Here is a 16,753-nt window from a genome sequence, read left to right as displayed (position 1 = left end):
ATCCTCCTGAGTTCCTGTTGGAATGGAAAATGTTTCATTCTCATTATATGATATGGCTATATCATTTTTTCCCAACACACATAGAACAAATATTTATTGAATATTTCTTCTTCTTCTTCCTTTTGTGCATTATTGACAATTATACCATTTTTCATCTAGTAATGGACCAATACTATTGTTAGAAGTCTTTCTGTTCTTAATATACTTTAAAATACTCCTTATTGTCTGTAACTCTGCTGGCTATTGTTTCTCTTATCAATTTTCTACAATTCCTAGCTTCTAATTTATATTAATGACTATCAACTTTCTCTTTCTTCCATTTGTTTTAGAGAGAGGGTGCGCAGCTGTCACTTCCCCACTAAGCCAGATTATTTTTTTAACCAATGCTTCCTTCTTTCTTGAGTATGGCTTTTGAGACATCTAGTAAAATATTAATAAATGATTTCCAATTATAATTCAAATTTTTCTTTTTAAATTCTCTCACGCAGCTGATTTGGATCATAATTGTTTTGAGCTTTTTGTAAAACTGGCCTTTCAAACCATATATATATACACACACACTCACACACACACAAGGTGTCACCAAATGAAATTAATAGGCAGCAGGTTTAAAACAAATGAAAGGAAGTATTTTTTCACACAACGCACAGTCAGCCTGTAGAACTCCAGGCTGATATGCCTGAGGATATTGTGAAGGCCAAGACCATAACAGGGTTAAAAAAAGAACTAGATACATTCATGGAGGATAGGTCCATCAATGGTTATTAGCCAGGATGGGCAGGAATGGTGTCCCTAGCCTCTGTTTGCCAGAAGCTGGGACTGAGCAACAGGGGATGGATCACTTGATGATTACTTGTTCTGTTCATTCCCTCTGGGGCACCTGACACTGGCCGCTGTCGGAAGACAGGATACTGGGCTAGATGGACCTTTGGTCTGACCGAGTAGGGCCATTCTTATGTGTGTGTATATATATATATATATATATATATATATAAAGCTACCACCAACTTTTCAAAATTCTTAGGCTGTTTTAGTACTGGCTGCATGAGACCCCCATGGAATCCCCTATGGTCACTGAGCTTTTTTTTAGTACTTGTTAGTCGTTATAGATAGGTGATTAAGGAGCTGGTCATCCTGTTTCCACGTGTGATTTGGTGGTCTGTAACGGACACCAAGTAGTACCATATCTTGTGCTTTAATCTTTTAGTGATGCAGAAATAGGTATGCTCCCTATATGCTCATTGCATCCTTCTTAAATAGGTTATAATCATTGATTTTTTATTTTGCATTCATACGGATCGTCCCATCATGCTGATATATAGGCAGAGAATGCTGGGAGCAGAGAAATGTAGGCTGAACTTTTTGCTGAGGCTTCCACATATTTGGATGTTTGCTGGCTCAGATGAGCTTGTGGTATGGACTAGCCTGGTTTTCTCCACTGCTAATGGAAAACAGTGGTAGGTGTGAGTAAGTAGCAGGCGACACTGACATTCCTGGTGAAGGAGTTGGAAGGAAGGCAGACTTCGCACACAGAATCCTTAGTCTGTCCTAATAGGAAAAGTCACCAGTTTTCAGTTACTGACCATCCAGTTAATTTGAATTCCCCAGCCGTTTGTGAAATACATTATCATACTCACAACCTATCTATTATGGAGAACAGTGAGCCTCCGTCGTTATTATTAATTATTATTATTAGATGGAGGTAGAGAATCAGGAATGCAGTGCTGCTGCAGTCCAGCAAATGGAGGCAAAACTCAAGAGGAAGGGGAAAAAAATTAAACTCCCTTCTGTACCTCTTTCAGGAGTCTGATTTGTCTTGTGCACTCCCAAGTTTCATTTTGCTTAAAAATTACTTACTTACAAAATCAGACATAACAATACAGAAGTATCACAGCACACTGTTAACTGAAATATTGCTTTATTTTATCATTTTTGCCATATAATTATAAAATAAATCAATTGGAATAAAAATATTATGTTTACATTTCAGAGTATAGTGTATATAGAACAGTATAAACAAGTCATTGTGTGACATTTTAGTTTGTACTGACTTTGCTAGTGCTTTTTATGTAGCCTGTTGTAAAACTAGGGAAATATCTAGATGAGTCGATGTACCCTCAGGAAGACCACTGCATACTCCCAGAGGTACGCGTACCCCTGGCTGAGAATCACTGCCCTAGGATATGCTTGCAACATTTTAAAACAAGGGGCTCTCTTAAAATATTCTACTGCAGTTGTTGATACACAAAACACTCCCTGGGTAAGATACTCTCCCATAAACAAACAAACCCTAGTTCCACTCTTCTCCTTCCCATATTGATCAATCTTTTCACCATCCTCCTCTCCAGTTCAGCCTGCTTGGTAGCTGCATCTCACAGGCAGTAAATGCTCCTGCAGTTTGTAGTTATAGGGTTGGCATCAGATCCCTTAGGTGGTGGGCTGAGAGGGCCCTTTCAGCGATTTAAAGACCATAAAAGACCATTACAATCATCTGCCAGTTGTCATGCTATAGAATTTCAACCAATAAAGCCTGCATCAAACCCATAGCTTTTGGTTGACCTACAGTACACCTCTACCTTGATATAACGCTGTCCTCGGGAGCCAAAAAAATCTTACCACGTTATAGGTGAAACTGCGTTATATCAAACTTGCTTTGATCCACCGGAGTGCGCAGCCCTGCCCCTCCCCGGAGCACTGCTTTACCGCGTTATATCCGAATTCTTGTTATATCGGGTCGCGTTATATCGGGGTAAAGGTGTATATGTTTTAGAAAGACATTAAATTCTGGTTTAAGGATTTCAAGTGATATATGCTACTACATTCCTCATTAATTACTCTTTAAAAATTGTGTTTTATTTCCATTCTGAATTTGTCAATCTTCACCTTCAAGCCACTGGATCTTGTTATGCCTTTGTTTGCTAGATTAAAGAGCTCTGCTCTCTGCTATCAGAAAACTGCTCCCCATGTAAGTATTTAGTCTGTAATCAAGTTACCTCATAACCTCTTTTGTAAGTTTAAATATATGGATCTTAAGTTTGTCTCTCACTTGGTTTTGTGGTTAAGATACTAGACTGGTATTTGAGATCTGGTCTGTGTTTTTGGTTCTGCCTTAGGCTTCCTAGGTAACCTTAGACAAGTTAGTTTCTGTGCCTCGGTTTCCCCATTTGAAAAAAAAGGGCTAATATTTCCCTAAATTCAGGAGCATTTTGAGAAGAGCCATTAATGCACACACATTTCTCAGTGAAGCTTGCATGCAAAATCTGTAATTACAATAGTAGGGTGGACTCTCTTCAACAATATGCATTTTACTTTAGCTAGATGCTAGAGCATCTAGAAACCAAGAGTGTAGGTCACACTTATAGGATAAAGGACCGTATGTTGGAACCTATTGATTCAGAAAAGGACTTACAAACCAGCTGAACATAAGCTCTCAGTGTGACATGGAAACTAAGAGAACAAATACTGTCCTTAGATGTATAAGCAAGGGAATAAGAAGAATCAGGAATGGCTTATTACTCCTGTATACAACATTAGTGAGGCCATTCTTTGTGCACTTCTGGAAGCACCCTGTGGTGGGATGGATGTATTTGTGGGGAGTATTTGGTATGTCCTCCACATACACTCCAGAGCAGTGGTGGGCAACCACCGCTGGCGGGCTGCAAGACAGTTTGTTTACATGGACCGTCTGTAAGCACGGCTGCCCGCAACTCCCAGTGGCCGCGGCTCGCCATTCGCAGCCAATGGGAGCTGCGGGAAGCAGCGACCAGTGTAGCCTGCGCCACTTCCCTCAGCTCCCGTTGGCTGGGAACGGTGAACCACGGCCACTGGGAGTTGTGGGCGGCCGTGCCTGTGTATGGTCAATGTAAACAAACTGTCTCGTGGCCCGCCAGTAGATTACCCTGAGGTTGCCCACCATTGCTCCAGAGGCACTGGTTGGAAAGCTCTCCATGCAGCAGTGGTGTGGAAATAAATGAGTATACTCAGAGGGTTGAAAATGTCAAACAACAACACTAGCCATAGGCATACATTGTGGGGGGAAAAGTTTTCTGCCACCTCCCCTCAAATATAGCCAGTTTGTGCCCATGCCTTGTCACACTGCTATATACAGGGCTAGACTAAGGATTTGAGGGGTAGGAGGATTAGTAAAATGATTCTTTGGTATACCCCCACAAACTAAACTGACTTGTTTTACATAAAGTGTGTATGGTGGTGGCAATGGAGAGTGTCTAGTTTCTGTCCTCCCACTCTCGTGCTGCAGGAACAGGCCACAGCTGTGCTTTGAATTGTTTCATTCTGTTTGCATCACTTTATACTTTTAAGGCTACCTTTGCTAAAAACACACCTTTTAAAAAATAAAATGAACACTAAGACTTTCTTTATGAGACCCAAAGCCTAGATCTATTAACCAGATGGCCCCGCGGCCCATCAGTGATTATGATGGAATGGCCGCATCTAACCCATGAGTACTCTCCAGAACAGTGGATGCCCACTATGAGCTCTATGGCCACAGAATTTTCCACTGACTTAACTTGTAGACTTTAAAATTTAATTACAAAAAATTTCTCTCACTAATCACCGTGGTTGTGAAAATAATCTTGAAACTGTGTGCAGATTCATGGTATCAGGATGATGCATTGTGTTCAGGAGCTCAGAGGACAAGACTGCCATTAATCTCCAAGGTTTTAACTGTCACACCTAAAAATAATTTAAATGTGAATATTGTAAAATTTGTTTAATTGATGATCATTCTAGTAGAAACATTCAGCTAAAATTTATCCCATAATCCGCCATTGTCCTTTACCCAGATTCCCCATACAACTTTATCATAGTTTTAAAAGTCTGAAGATGAAAGTGTGGGACCAAGATAGAATTAAATGTAATATGCAAAAAAACAAGTACTACACTGTACTGCCTATATTTGTTTAATAATTTCTAAAAGTAAATTAAAGGGTCTGAATTTTCCTAGTGAGCCTATTCAGATTGCCAAAATATTATTTATTTGCAAGACTGAGAATTATTGTTAGAATAGTGTATCTAAGAATCATAAAAGTTATTTATTATGGGGGAAATTTTGCATGTGATTTTAATTTCTGCATGGAAAATAAACATTCATATTTTTCAGTAAGAGTTAAGACTAGATTCAGGGTTTTTTAAATGAATAAATCACCTTTTTTTCAGAGGCCTAAGTATTACTTTTCTTGTCAGTTAAGTTTACTAAAAGCTGACATTGTTTATCAACTTCTCCCAAATGTCATGTTTAATAGCCTCTTTTGGGTAAGGACATAATTAAGTAAACCATAACTGTAGAGACAATAATATTGTCCCCTTTTAAATTTATATTTACACCATTAGAAAATAAATGAAAAACTTCCAAAGAAAAGCTGCTCCAAAATTATTCCAACCCCATTTTTTACTATATTTTTTATTTATTTCACATAGTATGAACATATACATTACATGCTACAAAAAATAAAAAAGTAGATTTTAACTGTCAAGAAAGTGTATAGTGTTATAATACAATGGCACGTTCATATATTTTTACTTCAAATTGGTTTGTTTAGCATCTTTCCCCCAAAACCATTAAGAACATGAAGTGTTTTTACTCAAATTATTAGAAATATTTGCATTAACAAATACAATTGAAACAGATTAACCAGGTCATATATTAGTATAAAAGTCTGGGTTTTACAGAAATGAAATATATATTAAAAAAACATAGCAGCCAAGTTGTACTTTAGTGTGATATAACGTGTAAATGCACTAGGAGAACACAGTGTAGTTGAGCGTTCTGCTTTTCATGGTGTATTTCTAGAAACCATTAGTATTCTCGTTCTAGCACCTGTCTATGCACAATAAATCCAAACACTGACGGAGACAACTAAAACTTGTATGACTTCTAACATTCTTACTAATGAGTTTGGTTTTTTGGAAGGTAGGGGTGTGTGCAAAAGAGGGAACAAAGGCCACAAGACGATTCCATCTACATATTTATGAATTATTTAGTTTTATCTATCCTGCTTTAAGACATTGGTGAGATAGGTTGAATCAGTATCTTGTACAAATTCCGTCTTATCCTGTAGACCTGTTATCTGATGAAGAAACTTATATTTCATCTGAAAACTCAGCAATTAGTATACTGGGAGCTTAGCAAATCTGTTTCACCAGAACTTATGCTTCTAGAATAACAGCAGGCATTAAGACTTTTGTAGGGATGATTGTTTTCTGCTCTGTCAAAGTCTATAATAAAAGTAAAGTATTTGCAATGATATCGTCTTCACAAAAACATAGCTACATAATAATACAATTGTATTTTTAGTTTAAATGAGTGTATAGGGCATTTATTTAGCAATTAAAATTTCCTTATATCCCCTCCATATTAAAAAATAACCTGCATACCAAAATCACATCTTTTCTTAAAAGAACTTTACTTACAAAAGTTGATGAATGGAATCTTGTAGTCATGACTAAGGATATGCAGGATGATTTAATTATGATTGGAAGAATCAGCTGAAGTTGACTAAATTGTATTGCCTTACTGAGAATATTGAACGTGTCTCTCCTTTATTTATGCTTCTTTTGCGATATGTGAAGAAAAATATATGCATCTATCAGCAATTAATCTATATGTATAGATACTGTACTTAGAGACTGCCTGTATCAAGTATTCAATTTCTGTAGGTAGCAAGGTCAGGAAAAAAAAAAGTATGAATTAGATGTAAAGAAAATAACATTTTACCAGCCCAGTATTAGTTTATCTTTAAGCATTTTTAAGCACATTCAGCACTAACTTAGAAGCACGATATCAATTCAAATTAGACTAGAAATGCAGTCACTTAATTACTTCTGTCTGTCAAGTAATTAGCACAAAAATAGATGAGTTGTAAGTTTTCTACAGAGGGTTTAGTAGTACTTTAAAAAAAATCATTGTTTGTTAGGATTTCTCTATAGTAATCTGGCCCCACTACCTGAAAATTGGACAGACCTACTGATCAATTAGTTCTAACGTAAAGCAACTATGTAACAGATAAAGGAAACCTATTACTGTTTTGAGTAATAGTTTTGAGGTAAAATGTTAACAGTATTCTATTTTATGGGCCCATGCCTCTCAGCAGTAGCCTCTGTGGTGGGAACTAGCCCTTGAAGCATTTACAACTGTTCAGAGACATTCTAGTGGTATTTAACTACTTGTACATGTCCAAGGTGTTTCAATTTTATACCATTTAGAAAAATCCTGTTTACAATGTAGCCACAAAAGTTACAAAATAACTTTAAATATATTGGTCACTAGATTGCTGTATTTGGAGAAATTAGTTTAAGATACAAGCAAGGGATAGTTACCTCATTGTTTTAATTTACAAACCTTACTGCATCCATTCTGATTTTAATGTTAAAAAAAATCAGGTAAGGATTAGTAGAAAAAGTTGAATATTCAAGTAGTGCATAATATAACCTAGCCAATGCACTGATTTTTATCATTTGCTATGAAGTAGTATTTTACTCTATTATGCCTTTTTATAATCAGTCCAGAAGCACACAAGTATTTCTATTAGTTTATTACAAATAAAATCTTCTCATGAATTCACTATCAAATGCTTTACAGATGGAAAACAAGCAGAGCAGTCCCAAAAGTTATTTTAAAATAAAGGTAATGTTTGGTTTGTTAGTTCAAGGCATTTGACGCTGATTTGCTCTAGCCAATGACTAAAACTATTCACTAAGGATAAAGGAGTTATGAAACTGTCCCAATGTAATTTAATTTTATCTCTTACAACTGACTAATGTGCTCTGTGTCACTTTTTCAGAGCAATGCTGCATATTTTATTACACTTATGAATCAAATACTACCTTGAAGCTATGAATTAATGAGTAAAGTGCTATGCACACATTTGTCAGCACTGGTATGGAGGTCTACAATTCCTTAAAACATGTATTTATGGGTAAAAAATATCAGGATCTGTTAATATAACATCTTAACTTGAAGTTAAATTATCTACTAGCAAAGTTTGTAGCAACAGTACTGAAGAAACCAATCTCTAGTGTCCTCAAACTCATCTGAAGACCTGGATGAGGATTTGATTTCTTATTTACTATTGAAGTGGTAGATATCTGTAACTCAGAAAGCTATCCCAATGTATGTTCTACATCTAAAAAGATTATTTGCATGGTGAAAAACATTATGTAGATTTGTTAGGGCAAAGAAAGTTAGAACAAAAACAAAGACAAAAGCTCCAGAATTAACTGTTTGTGAAATTCCTACCCATACGTTGAATTTTCTAAGGTTGATTTGCATTGCCTGTGGAAGCAGCAACATAAGCAATGGGACTGGAGAAAGCTAAAAACTCTAATCAACAGATGTATTGCTGCTTTCTCCACCTGCTGCTGGAGGTAAGGTACGGTATGCTCTGCACATGAACATATGCAGGCATTACAACCTACAATCATGTACTAGTTCTGCCACTTGACACACAGGTTATCTAATTTCGTACCCTGAATAACACAAGTCTTGATTAAGGAAAGGTGGTGTTCTGTCCCAGGGGTTTGCAGGTATCAGAATGCTTGTATAAGCAATACTCCTTTCGACATCTGTAGGAACACAGTCTAAATGGCAGCTGCAGTGAAATACAGACAGACTGTTCCCATCTGTAAGCAAAACTGTTGAGCCACACTCAGCTGAAGTCCTCATCAGGATTCTGTTGGTCCAGCAGGCGGACATGCGTGAATGGAAAGTGACCACGTTTACCATTACACTCTCCTTCCCATTGACCACTAACATTAATCTTTGTGACCTTGACCAGCTCACCGACCTGCAGGACAGGAACAAGTAAATGGTTATTACATAGTGCAGAAGAGTATTTAATTCCTTGTTAACCTCATTTTGGTACTGTTTACACTTGTACTCTTCAATTAAAAATGCTTATTTGCTGTCTCAAATAGTCAGTCTTTGGCAGCCTAATCCAAATTATTAAACTCTTGAAGAAAGCAGAAGAGCAGAGAGAGAAATGCAGCAATGTGTGGATAGAAGACTACCTACAGTATAGAGTCTACAACCCTGCACCAGTCTCTTTCAGTGTGTTCTTGTGGCTTGACAAATCAGCCCTCCTGTTGTGGTAAATTAATTATTGCTGAACTAACATTAGATGGTTGCATTTCTCCTGGGTGGGACCAATAACTGAACAGAAGAGGGAAGACAGTTTGCAAGTGTATAAAGGAAATACATTACTATATTGGAAACATAATAGCTGTTTAAAAGAGAGACATCTCAAATACAACTGAAAGGTTGAGCAAAATATTTTAAGAAATAATAGGTCAGATACAACAGCCCTGCTCAGTTTCAACAATTCCTCAAAGGAGTGTTGCAAGACCCTGAACACAGAAACAGGTGATAATGGTAGCTATAAGAGTATAGTGGTGAAATTCTCTGGTTTGGGAGAGCAAGTTAAAGGTATTACATTTTAGTAATAAATAGCAGCATTTACAGCATCTTCCATATGACTGAGCACTTCACAAACATTAAGACTTGATCAGTTGTATGGCAAGCATTATCTCCATTTGACAGACAGGAAAAATACCGAGAGCTATTAGGTGACTTGCCGAAAGGCATACAGTAAGTTGGTGTAAATGTCAGACTACACTCAGTCTATATTTTACCACATTCCAAAATTAATCACACTTTAAAAAGTTCAGTGTTTGAACAAGTTATTTCCTTAGTATTTTACTTTAAGTGTTGCTCAATTAATATTAGAGAGATAAGGTGAGTGAGGTAATATCTCTTATTGGACCAACTTCTTTGTGACCTTTACCAGCTCACCAACCTGCAGGACAAGAACAAGTAAATTATCACATAGTGCAGAAAAGTATCTGATTCCTTGTTACGCTCATTTTGGTACTGTTCATGCTGGTACTTTTCTATGAAAAGTATTTACTTGCAGTCTCAAACAGCTCTAAAGCGTGTCTTTCTCACCAACAGAAGTTGTTCCTTGTCTCTCTAATATCCCGGGACCGACACGGCTACACCTACACTGCAGATCAATTAATATAGCAGATATTTGATTACATAGAAAAATCTATAATTAGAAGAATGTAAGTTGGTTGCAAAGTCAAACCCTCAAGAGTTAGATAACACCAAATGTAAGGCTGCTTGTGGAACTTTATTTCTGCTCACTTGTGCATAGACATTATGACAGTCTTTTAAATTACATGATTGCAAACATAATTTTTTCCTCAGTACTCACCTAATTCAGTACACTGGATGGATGATTCTCAGAGAATGGGGTAGATGTTTAAGACGAGAAGGAACCTTTACAATTATCCAGTCTGACTGCTACATGTGGACCTATGTCCTATTTATTGCATATCATCCAAATGCCACACTGAATATGTCATTATTAATTTACGCATGGGTTCGTCTATGGTGCTTATTATCCTATCTGAGTGTCACAAACATTAATTAATTTATCTTCATAACTGCTCTGTAAGACAGAGTATCAATATTCCCATTTGACAGGAAATTAAGGTACAGGGAGATAAAGACAAGAATTTGCAAGTCTCCACTAATTTTGTGTGTCCTGGTAATTAGGGATGATTTTTTAGAGTACTTGGAATTGTTATAACAGCTTATTATGTTCAGAACACTGTACAGATATTAACTAATTAATAGGGCTGTCAAGCGATTAAAAAAATTAATCTCAATTAATTGCACTGTTAAACAATAATAGAATACCATTTATTTAAATGTTTTATACATTTTCAAATATATTCATTTAAATTACAACACAGAATACAAAGTGTACAGTGCTCACTTTATTTTTTATTACAAATATTTACACTGTAAAACAAAAATAAATAAATAGTACATTTCAATTCACCTAATACAAATACTGTAGTGCAATCTCTATCATGGAAGTTGAACTTACAAATGTAGAATTATGTACAAAAAATAACTGCATTCAAAAATAAAACAACGTAAAACTTTAGAACCTACAAGTCCACTCAGTCCTACTTCAGCAAATAGCTCAGACAAACAGGTTTGGTTACAATTTGCAGGAGATAATGCTGCACACGTCTTGTTTACAATGTCATCTGAAAGTGAGAACAGGTGTTCGCAAGGCATTGTTATAGCCGGCAGCGCAAGATATTTACATGCCAGATGCGCTAAAGATTCATATGTCCCTTCGTGCTTCAACCACCATTCCAGAAGACATGCGTCCATACTGATGACGGGTTCTGCTCGATAACCATCCAAAGCAGAGTGGAACGACACCTATTCATTTTCATCATCTGAATCAGATGCCACCAGCAGAAGGTTGATTTTATTGTTTGGTGGTTCGGGTTCTGTAGTTTCCGCATCGAGTGTTGCTCCTTTAAGACATCTGAAAGCATTCTCCACACCTCGTCCCTCTCAGATTTTGGAAGGCACTCCAGATTCTTAAACCTTGGGTCGAGTGCTGTATCTATCCTTAGAAATCTCACATTGATATCTTCTTTGCGTTTTGCCAAATCTGCTGTGAAAGCATTCTTAAAATGAACATGTGCTGGGTCATCATCCAAGAGCGCTATAACACGAAATATATGGCAGAATGTGGGTAAAACAGAACAGGAGACATATAATTCTCCCCCAAGGAGTTCAGTCACAAATTTAATTAATGCATTATTTTTTTTTACCAAGCATCATCAGCCTGGAAGCATGTCCTCTGGAATGGAGGCCAAAGCATGAAGGGACATATGAATGGCATGTAAATACCTTGCAATGCCAGCTACAAAAGTGCCATGCGAAAGCCTGTTCTCACTTTCAGGTGTCATTGCATATAAGAAGCAGGCAGCAGTATCTCCTGTAAATGTAAACAAACTTGTTTGTCTTAGCAACTGGCTGAACAAGAAGTAGGACTGGGGACTTGTAGGCTCTAAGTTTTACACTGTTTTGTTTTTGAGTGCAGTTATGTAACCAAAAAAAAAAAAATCTACATTTGTAAGTTACACTTCCATGGTAAAGAGATTGATTGCACTACAGTACTTGTATAAGGTGAATTGAAAAATACTATTTCTTTTATCATTTTTACAGTGGAAAATATTTGTAATAAAAAATAATATAAAATGAGCAGTGTACACTTTGTATTCTGTGTTGTAATAGAAATCAATATATTTGAAAATGTACAAAAACATCCAAAATATTTAATAAATTTCAATTGGTATTCTATTGTTTAACATTGCGATTAATTTTTTAAAATCGCAGTTAATTTTTTTGAGTTAATCATGCGTTAACTGCAATTAATCGACAGCCCTATTAATTAATCTTCTACAACCCTGAGTATCAGATGCCCAAGTATATTTATCCCCATTTTACAGATGGGAAAATAGAGAGAAAAAGGCAAACAACCTTGACCAAGGTGTCACAGTGATATCAGTGGCAGAGACTCAGGACCTCCTGACTTTCAACTCTGTGCTCACTTCTCCAAATCAGTTTACTACCAGAGTTTTTGAGTATCTAGAGCTTCCATGTATTTCAGCTGAAGCCGTTGAGCATTCAGCCATTCTGAAAAGCACTGTCTAAGGGTCTCAGGTTAGACACTCAGAAAATGAGGAACACACTCCCTCCACAAAATTCTGGTAAATTGACTTGATCACCATTACAGTGGAAGTCTGTGCTGAGGCACCAATAGAACTATGTTCTCCTGGGTAGCACTAATCTACCTTAGATCATTCTTCCTGCAGTCCCCTGCATCAATCTCTATACTCCTTCCAACTTTAGTAGAGCAAGTGAAACTGGGAGCCATGAGCGACAGGCTACACAACTCTAATTAATTCCCTCAGCACTGCCCAGACAACCTGAAGTCTGGCATTTTCTAGTAACAGTACTTGACTTTGCAACCTAAACAATTTAAATCTGATTTTTTGTATGTGATTTCTTAGATTTTGTTTTGGCCATTCTTCTCTTTTTAAAAAAAGGCATACCAAGTTCTATTATATGCAACTGTCACAAATCCTACCCCCCAATCCCCAAAAAATATCATGCATCAGCAGCAGAGTTTGAGCACAAAGACTTCAGCACTGTTGCACATGCTTTACAAATGCTAGATTAGTGCTATTTAACAGTTTAGCCAAGCACTAATATTTGGCACACTGACACACGGTGTCAGTAAATGACCAAGATTTGGGTCTGGTTTCTACTTGCACCTGTGTAGTCTATGGGTATGTCTGCACAGCATTTTGGAGCCTGCCCACACAACAAAGCCTCCAAACCTGGGTTGACAGATTTGGGTAAGCAGGGCTCATGACAGCACTCTGAAATTAGCTGTATAGACAGCACTTTGAAGTTGCAACTCAGGCTCTGAACCCTAGGGAGGGGATGGGCTGAAGAGCCCAACCCACAATTAAAAAGCGCTGTCTATACATCTAGTTTTAGAGCACTAGTCAACCCAGACTGAGAGGCTCACTCTCATGGGCAGGCTCCAGAATGCTATGTAGACATACCCTGTAAGGGTTTGCTCAGTAAAAAGGGTTGTGAAGGCCAGAGCATTGTTACTACCAGTTGGTAGAAATTAGATTAGAATTAATGTTCTTCTGGTTCTCCGTACAGTTTGTTTTCCCCTGAGCCAGAGGTAATTTGACTGTGTAAGTACAGACGCCATGGCAGCATGTAGACAGACATGGACGATCCACTTGGCTGTGTTCCATCCAGAGTTTCTAGTCTGTGTGTGCACTACTAATGTGAAAAACCAGGACAGTGCATGCACAGTGACATGTGGGTTGAAGGGGTTTAGCAGCAAACCAAAAACAAACGGTACCTTGTGAAGCACAGACAGGCAATGGCCAGTTTTCAACAGCTTATAACTGTCTAATGTGAACATATTTTCATGAGGCCAACAAAAGCCATCTCCTTACCCCCAAGACTATCTTCCTGCCAAATTTAAGTTTGCTCCAACCCATGGTTGTATTAGAGTTCTTTAGAGAAAAACTAAGATTATTATTTTTAAATAATGGAAAGCTTTAGGCACCCTACAAAAAGGGTTGCTGCTGCTGCTGCTTCCCCTATAACCAACCATGGATATTTTTCTATTTCAAATAATTAGTGACGGAATACCTATGTTTGGGAGTTCAAATAATCCTGAACAGCCAAAGGTGCTTAATATTTTTTCCTTCAATCTCTCATCAATTATCTGCTACTAAATTATTAAGCTAGGAATACTTAACTAACACAGCTTACAAACTTCTTGACCTAGAAGAATGTATCTTGACAAAGTTTACTAGCTCTGTAGCTAAGCCAAAGTTCAGTGAGCCAGGCACTCTGAATCTGTGTGAACAGATTTGGACTCATGATATCTGCAAAAGTTCTCTACCAGTAAGGCTGCTTTAAAGTGATGCTCTGTCATCACAGCCATGACAAAGGGGATTGAATTCTCCATTGAAATTACCTTGCCATGGGTACTTTTTATTTAAGGCAAGTTTATTTAAGCTCTCTTATGGCAATCCTTATCAAAACTAGTCCCGGGACTAACAGTAAATAGGAAGTTGTTTCTAGACCAAGCCAATTTTGAAATAAGGCTTTTATAAAAAAAAAATTAAGAAGTCAGAAATTAAACTATCCCCTTTTCAAAGTCCAGCTTCTCCAAATTCCCTTGTCTGATTGAACTGTCTACAGGACAACTGAACCATCAAGTAAGACAGACAAAATTCACTGTTCCTTAGGTAATGCCGAGGCCACAGCAGATGCAACAGTGCTCGATTTTGTATTACTTAACATTGTGCCACATATGCACATGGTGCTTTATAAAACAGATAAACATGGAATTCCTTCCTCCCATGGAAATTACAATCTATATTTAAATTAAAATGACATGAGAGGAAAAGGACCAGGAATGCATGAACACAAATAATATGACCATTTGGCTACAGAGGCACCTTGAGGATTTTGTTGTTGTTTTTCTTTTGTAATGTGATTAATAAAGAAGTTTCCATGAAAAGCACATTTGGAAAAAATCCACTAATCTATTTGCCACAGGCAAACAGGAAGCTTTCCATGACCAATCAGGGCTCCTAACTCAATTGCTGTAGAATTTAAGTTTAAGAATTATACCTCTACCCCGATATAACGCTGTCCTCGGGAGCCAAAAAATCTTACAGCGTTATAGGTGAAACCGCGTTATATCGAACTTGCTTTGATCCGCCGGAGTGCGCAGCCCCCACCCCCCACCCCGCCTGGAGCACTGCTTTACCCAGTTATATCCGAATTCATGTTATATTGGGTCACATTATATCGGGGTCAAGGTGTATATATGTCTCTTTGCTGCTTCTATAGCAGTCAAGGCACTAGAGCTGTGGCACCTGGACTTGCTGGTGGCCCATCTTCAGCTCTTTAGTAGCAGGCTCTTGCTGTTAGGTATCTGATGTTTTTCAAGCCCTGGATGTAATTTGTGTCTTGTAAGGCTTTAGTTACATTGTCTTGGCTAAGAACACTCAGGTGAATGAAAATTGGCTTAAAAGACTTGACAATGATAAGTATTGAATTGGGAAATGGGGAACAGAAGAGAGTGTGCGTCTAGTGAGACACCATACTGATCAAAATTAGGACTGGATTTATTTAATTACTTAATTAAATGATCCAGAAGAGGAGGTAAACAGCATACTGCTGCAATGTAAAGATATGAAATTCAAAGCATTTGAACACCAGAGAGGTCAGAGAATAATAAGGGACCTAGCGATTAGAAACAGGGTAAAAACAAAAATATTAATTTTGGAAAAATGCAGTTGGGGGGGAAATCTGAACCCCTAATTAGCAGGAATCTGGGAAAACAATAATATTGACCAACACCTAGAAATGACAGTGGATAGCAAATTGCACAAGGGTTTACAGTGTGATATAGCTGGGAGAGGGGGAAAGAGTCCAGGGGAATAAGCCAAAGCTATTGAGTGTGTGGAAACATTGATCCAATTTGCTTGCCCTCCACATAGATCAATACAGTTCACTTTCAACTTGTGTCAGATGAAGTGCATACGCAGGCAAATAGAGTACTGATACTAAGAAATCCACTTTAAATCCATCCATTAACAGCACAAAGACTTCTCACAATAAAAGTAGAGAACTTATTCCTCCATCACCACCACCGCATAAACCATGGCCAGCAGAGCTATCCTGTATAGTGAATTGCCTAATTAACCCAGACTGAATAATCCAAACATCAAAGGAAAGAGCGCTGATCCTACTTTACAGAAAAGAGCAACCAAATATGAGAAGAATTCATTATTAAAGCAGAAAACTTTAAACCAAACCAGAGTGCATTAGTCATTTAACTATCTGTGTGGAGTATGGCCCAAAATCATGATCAAGACCTGAGAAATATGTGAGCCACCAGTGCAAAACAAATCCATGTCCTGCCCTCCCATTCTGCCTAGTGAATGCAATAAAGAACGCTGCCCACTTCTAATGAAAATCAAAACGCACTTTCCACAGAAAAGCAAGCCTACCAACATTCCTGAAAAATGAAGTATTCTGCCTAACCCTCAGGAAGCTAATACTATTAATATGTATTATTTGTATTGCAAAAGTGTCAAATCACAGCCCCATTGTATTAGGTCATGTATAAACACTGAATTCATAATCTAGGTATAAAATGAGACAATAGCTGGTTCCATAATAGTAGATGAAGGAAACCTCTCAATTTCTAGTCAAAATCATTAAGAGATAAGACAACTGAACTCCAACAATATGCAATGATGTCAACATCCAGAATGCCTTGCACACATGCCATCTCTGGATCCA

The 16,753-nt window shown here is 37.5% G+C and overlaps 1 protein-coding gene across 6 annotated transcripts in view; it reads right to left on the bottom strand.

Annotated features, from left to right (window-relative positions):
- Positions 1–5,406: 5,406 nt before the first annotated feature.
- Positions 5,407–16,753, bottom strand: part of CRK (CRK proto-oncogene, adaptor protein) — a 53,591-nt gene continuing 42,244 nt past the window's right edge. For all 6 annotated transcript variants that reach the window (XR_010593926.1, XM_024113556.3, XM_065573394.1 and 3 more), the window contains one exon: positions 5,407–8,804. Coding sequence is in view for 4 of the 6 variants with exons in the window: in XM_024113556.3 (XP_023969324.1) it covers positions 8,667–8,804 (138 nt within the window). In the remaining 2 variants the exon portion in view is untranslated. The remainder of the gene's footprint in view (positions 8,805–16,753) is intronic.

The sequence above is a fragment of the Chrysemys picta genome, chromosome 19 (genome assembly GCF_011386835.1).
Source record: "Chrysemys picta bellii isolate R12L10 chromosome 19, ASM1138683v2, whole genome shotgun sequence".
NCBI classification, from domain to species: Eukaryota; Metazoa; Chordata; order Testudines; family Emydidae; genus Chrysemys; species Chrysemys picta.
This window is presented reverse-complemented; position numbering and strand designations above follow the sequence as displayed.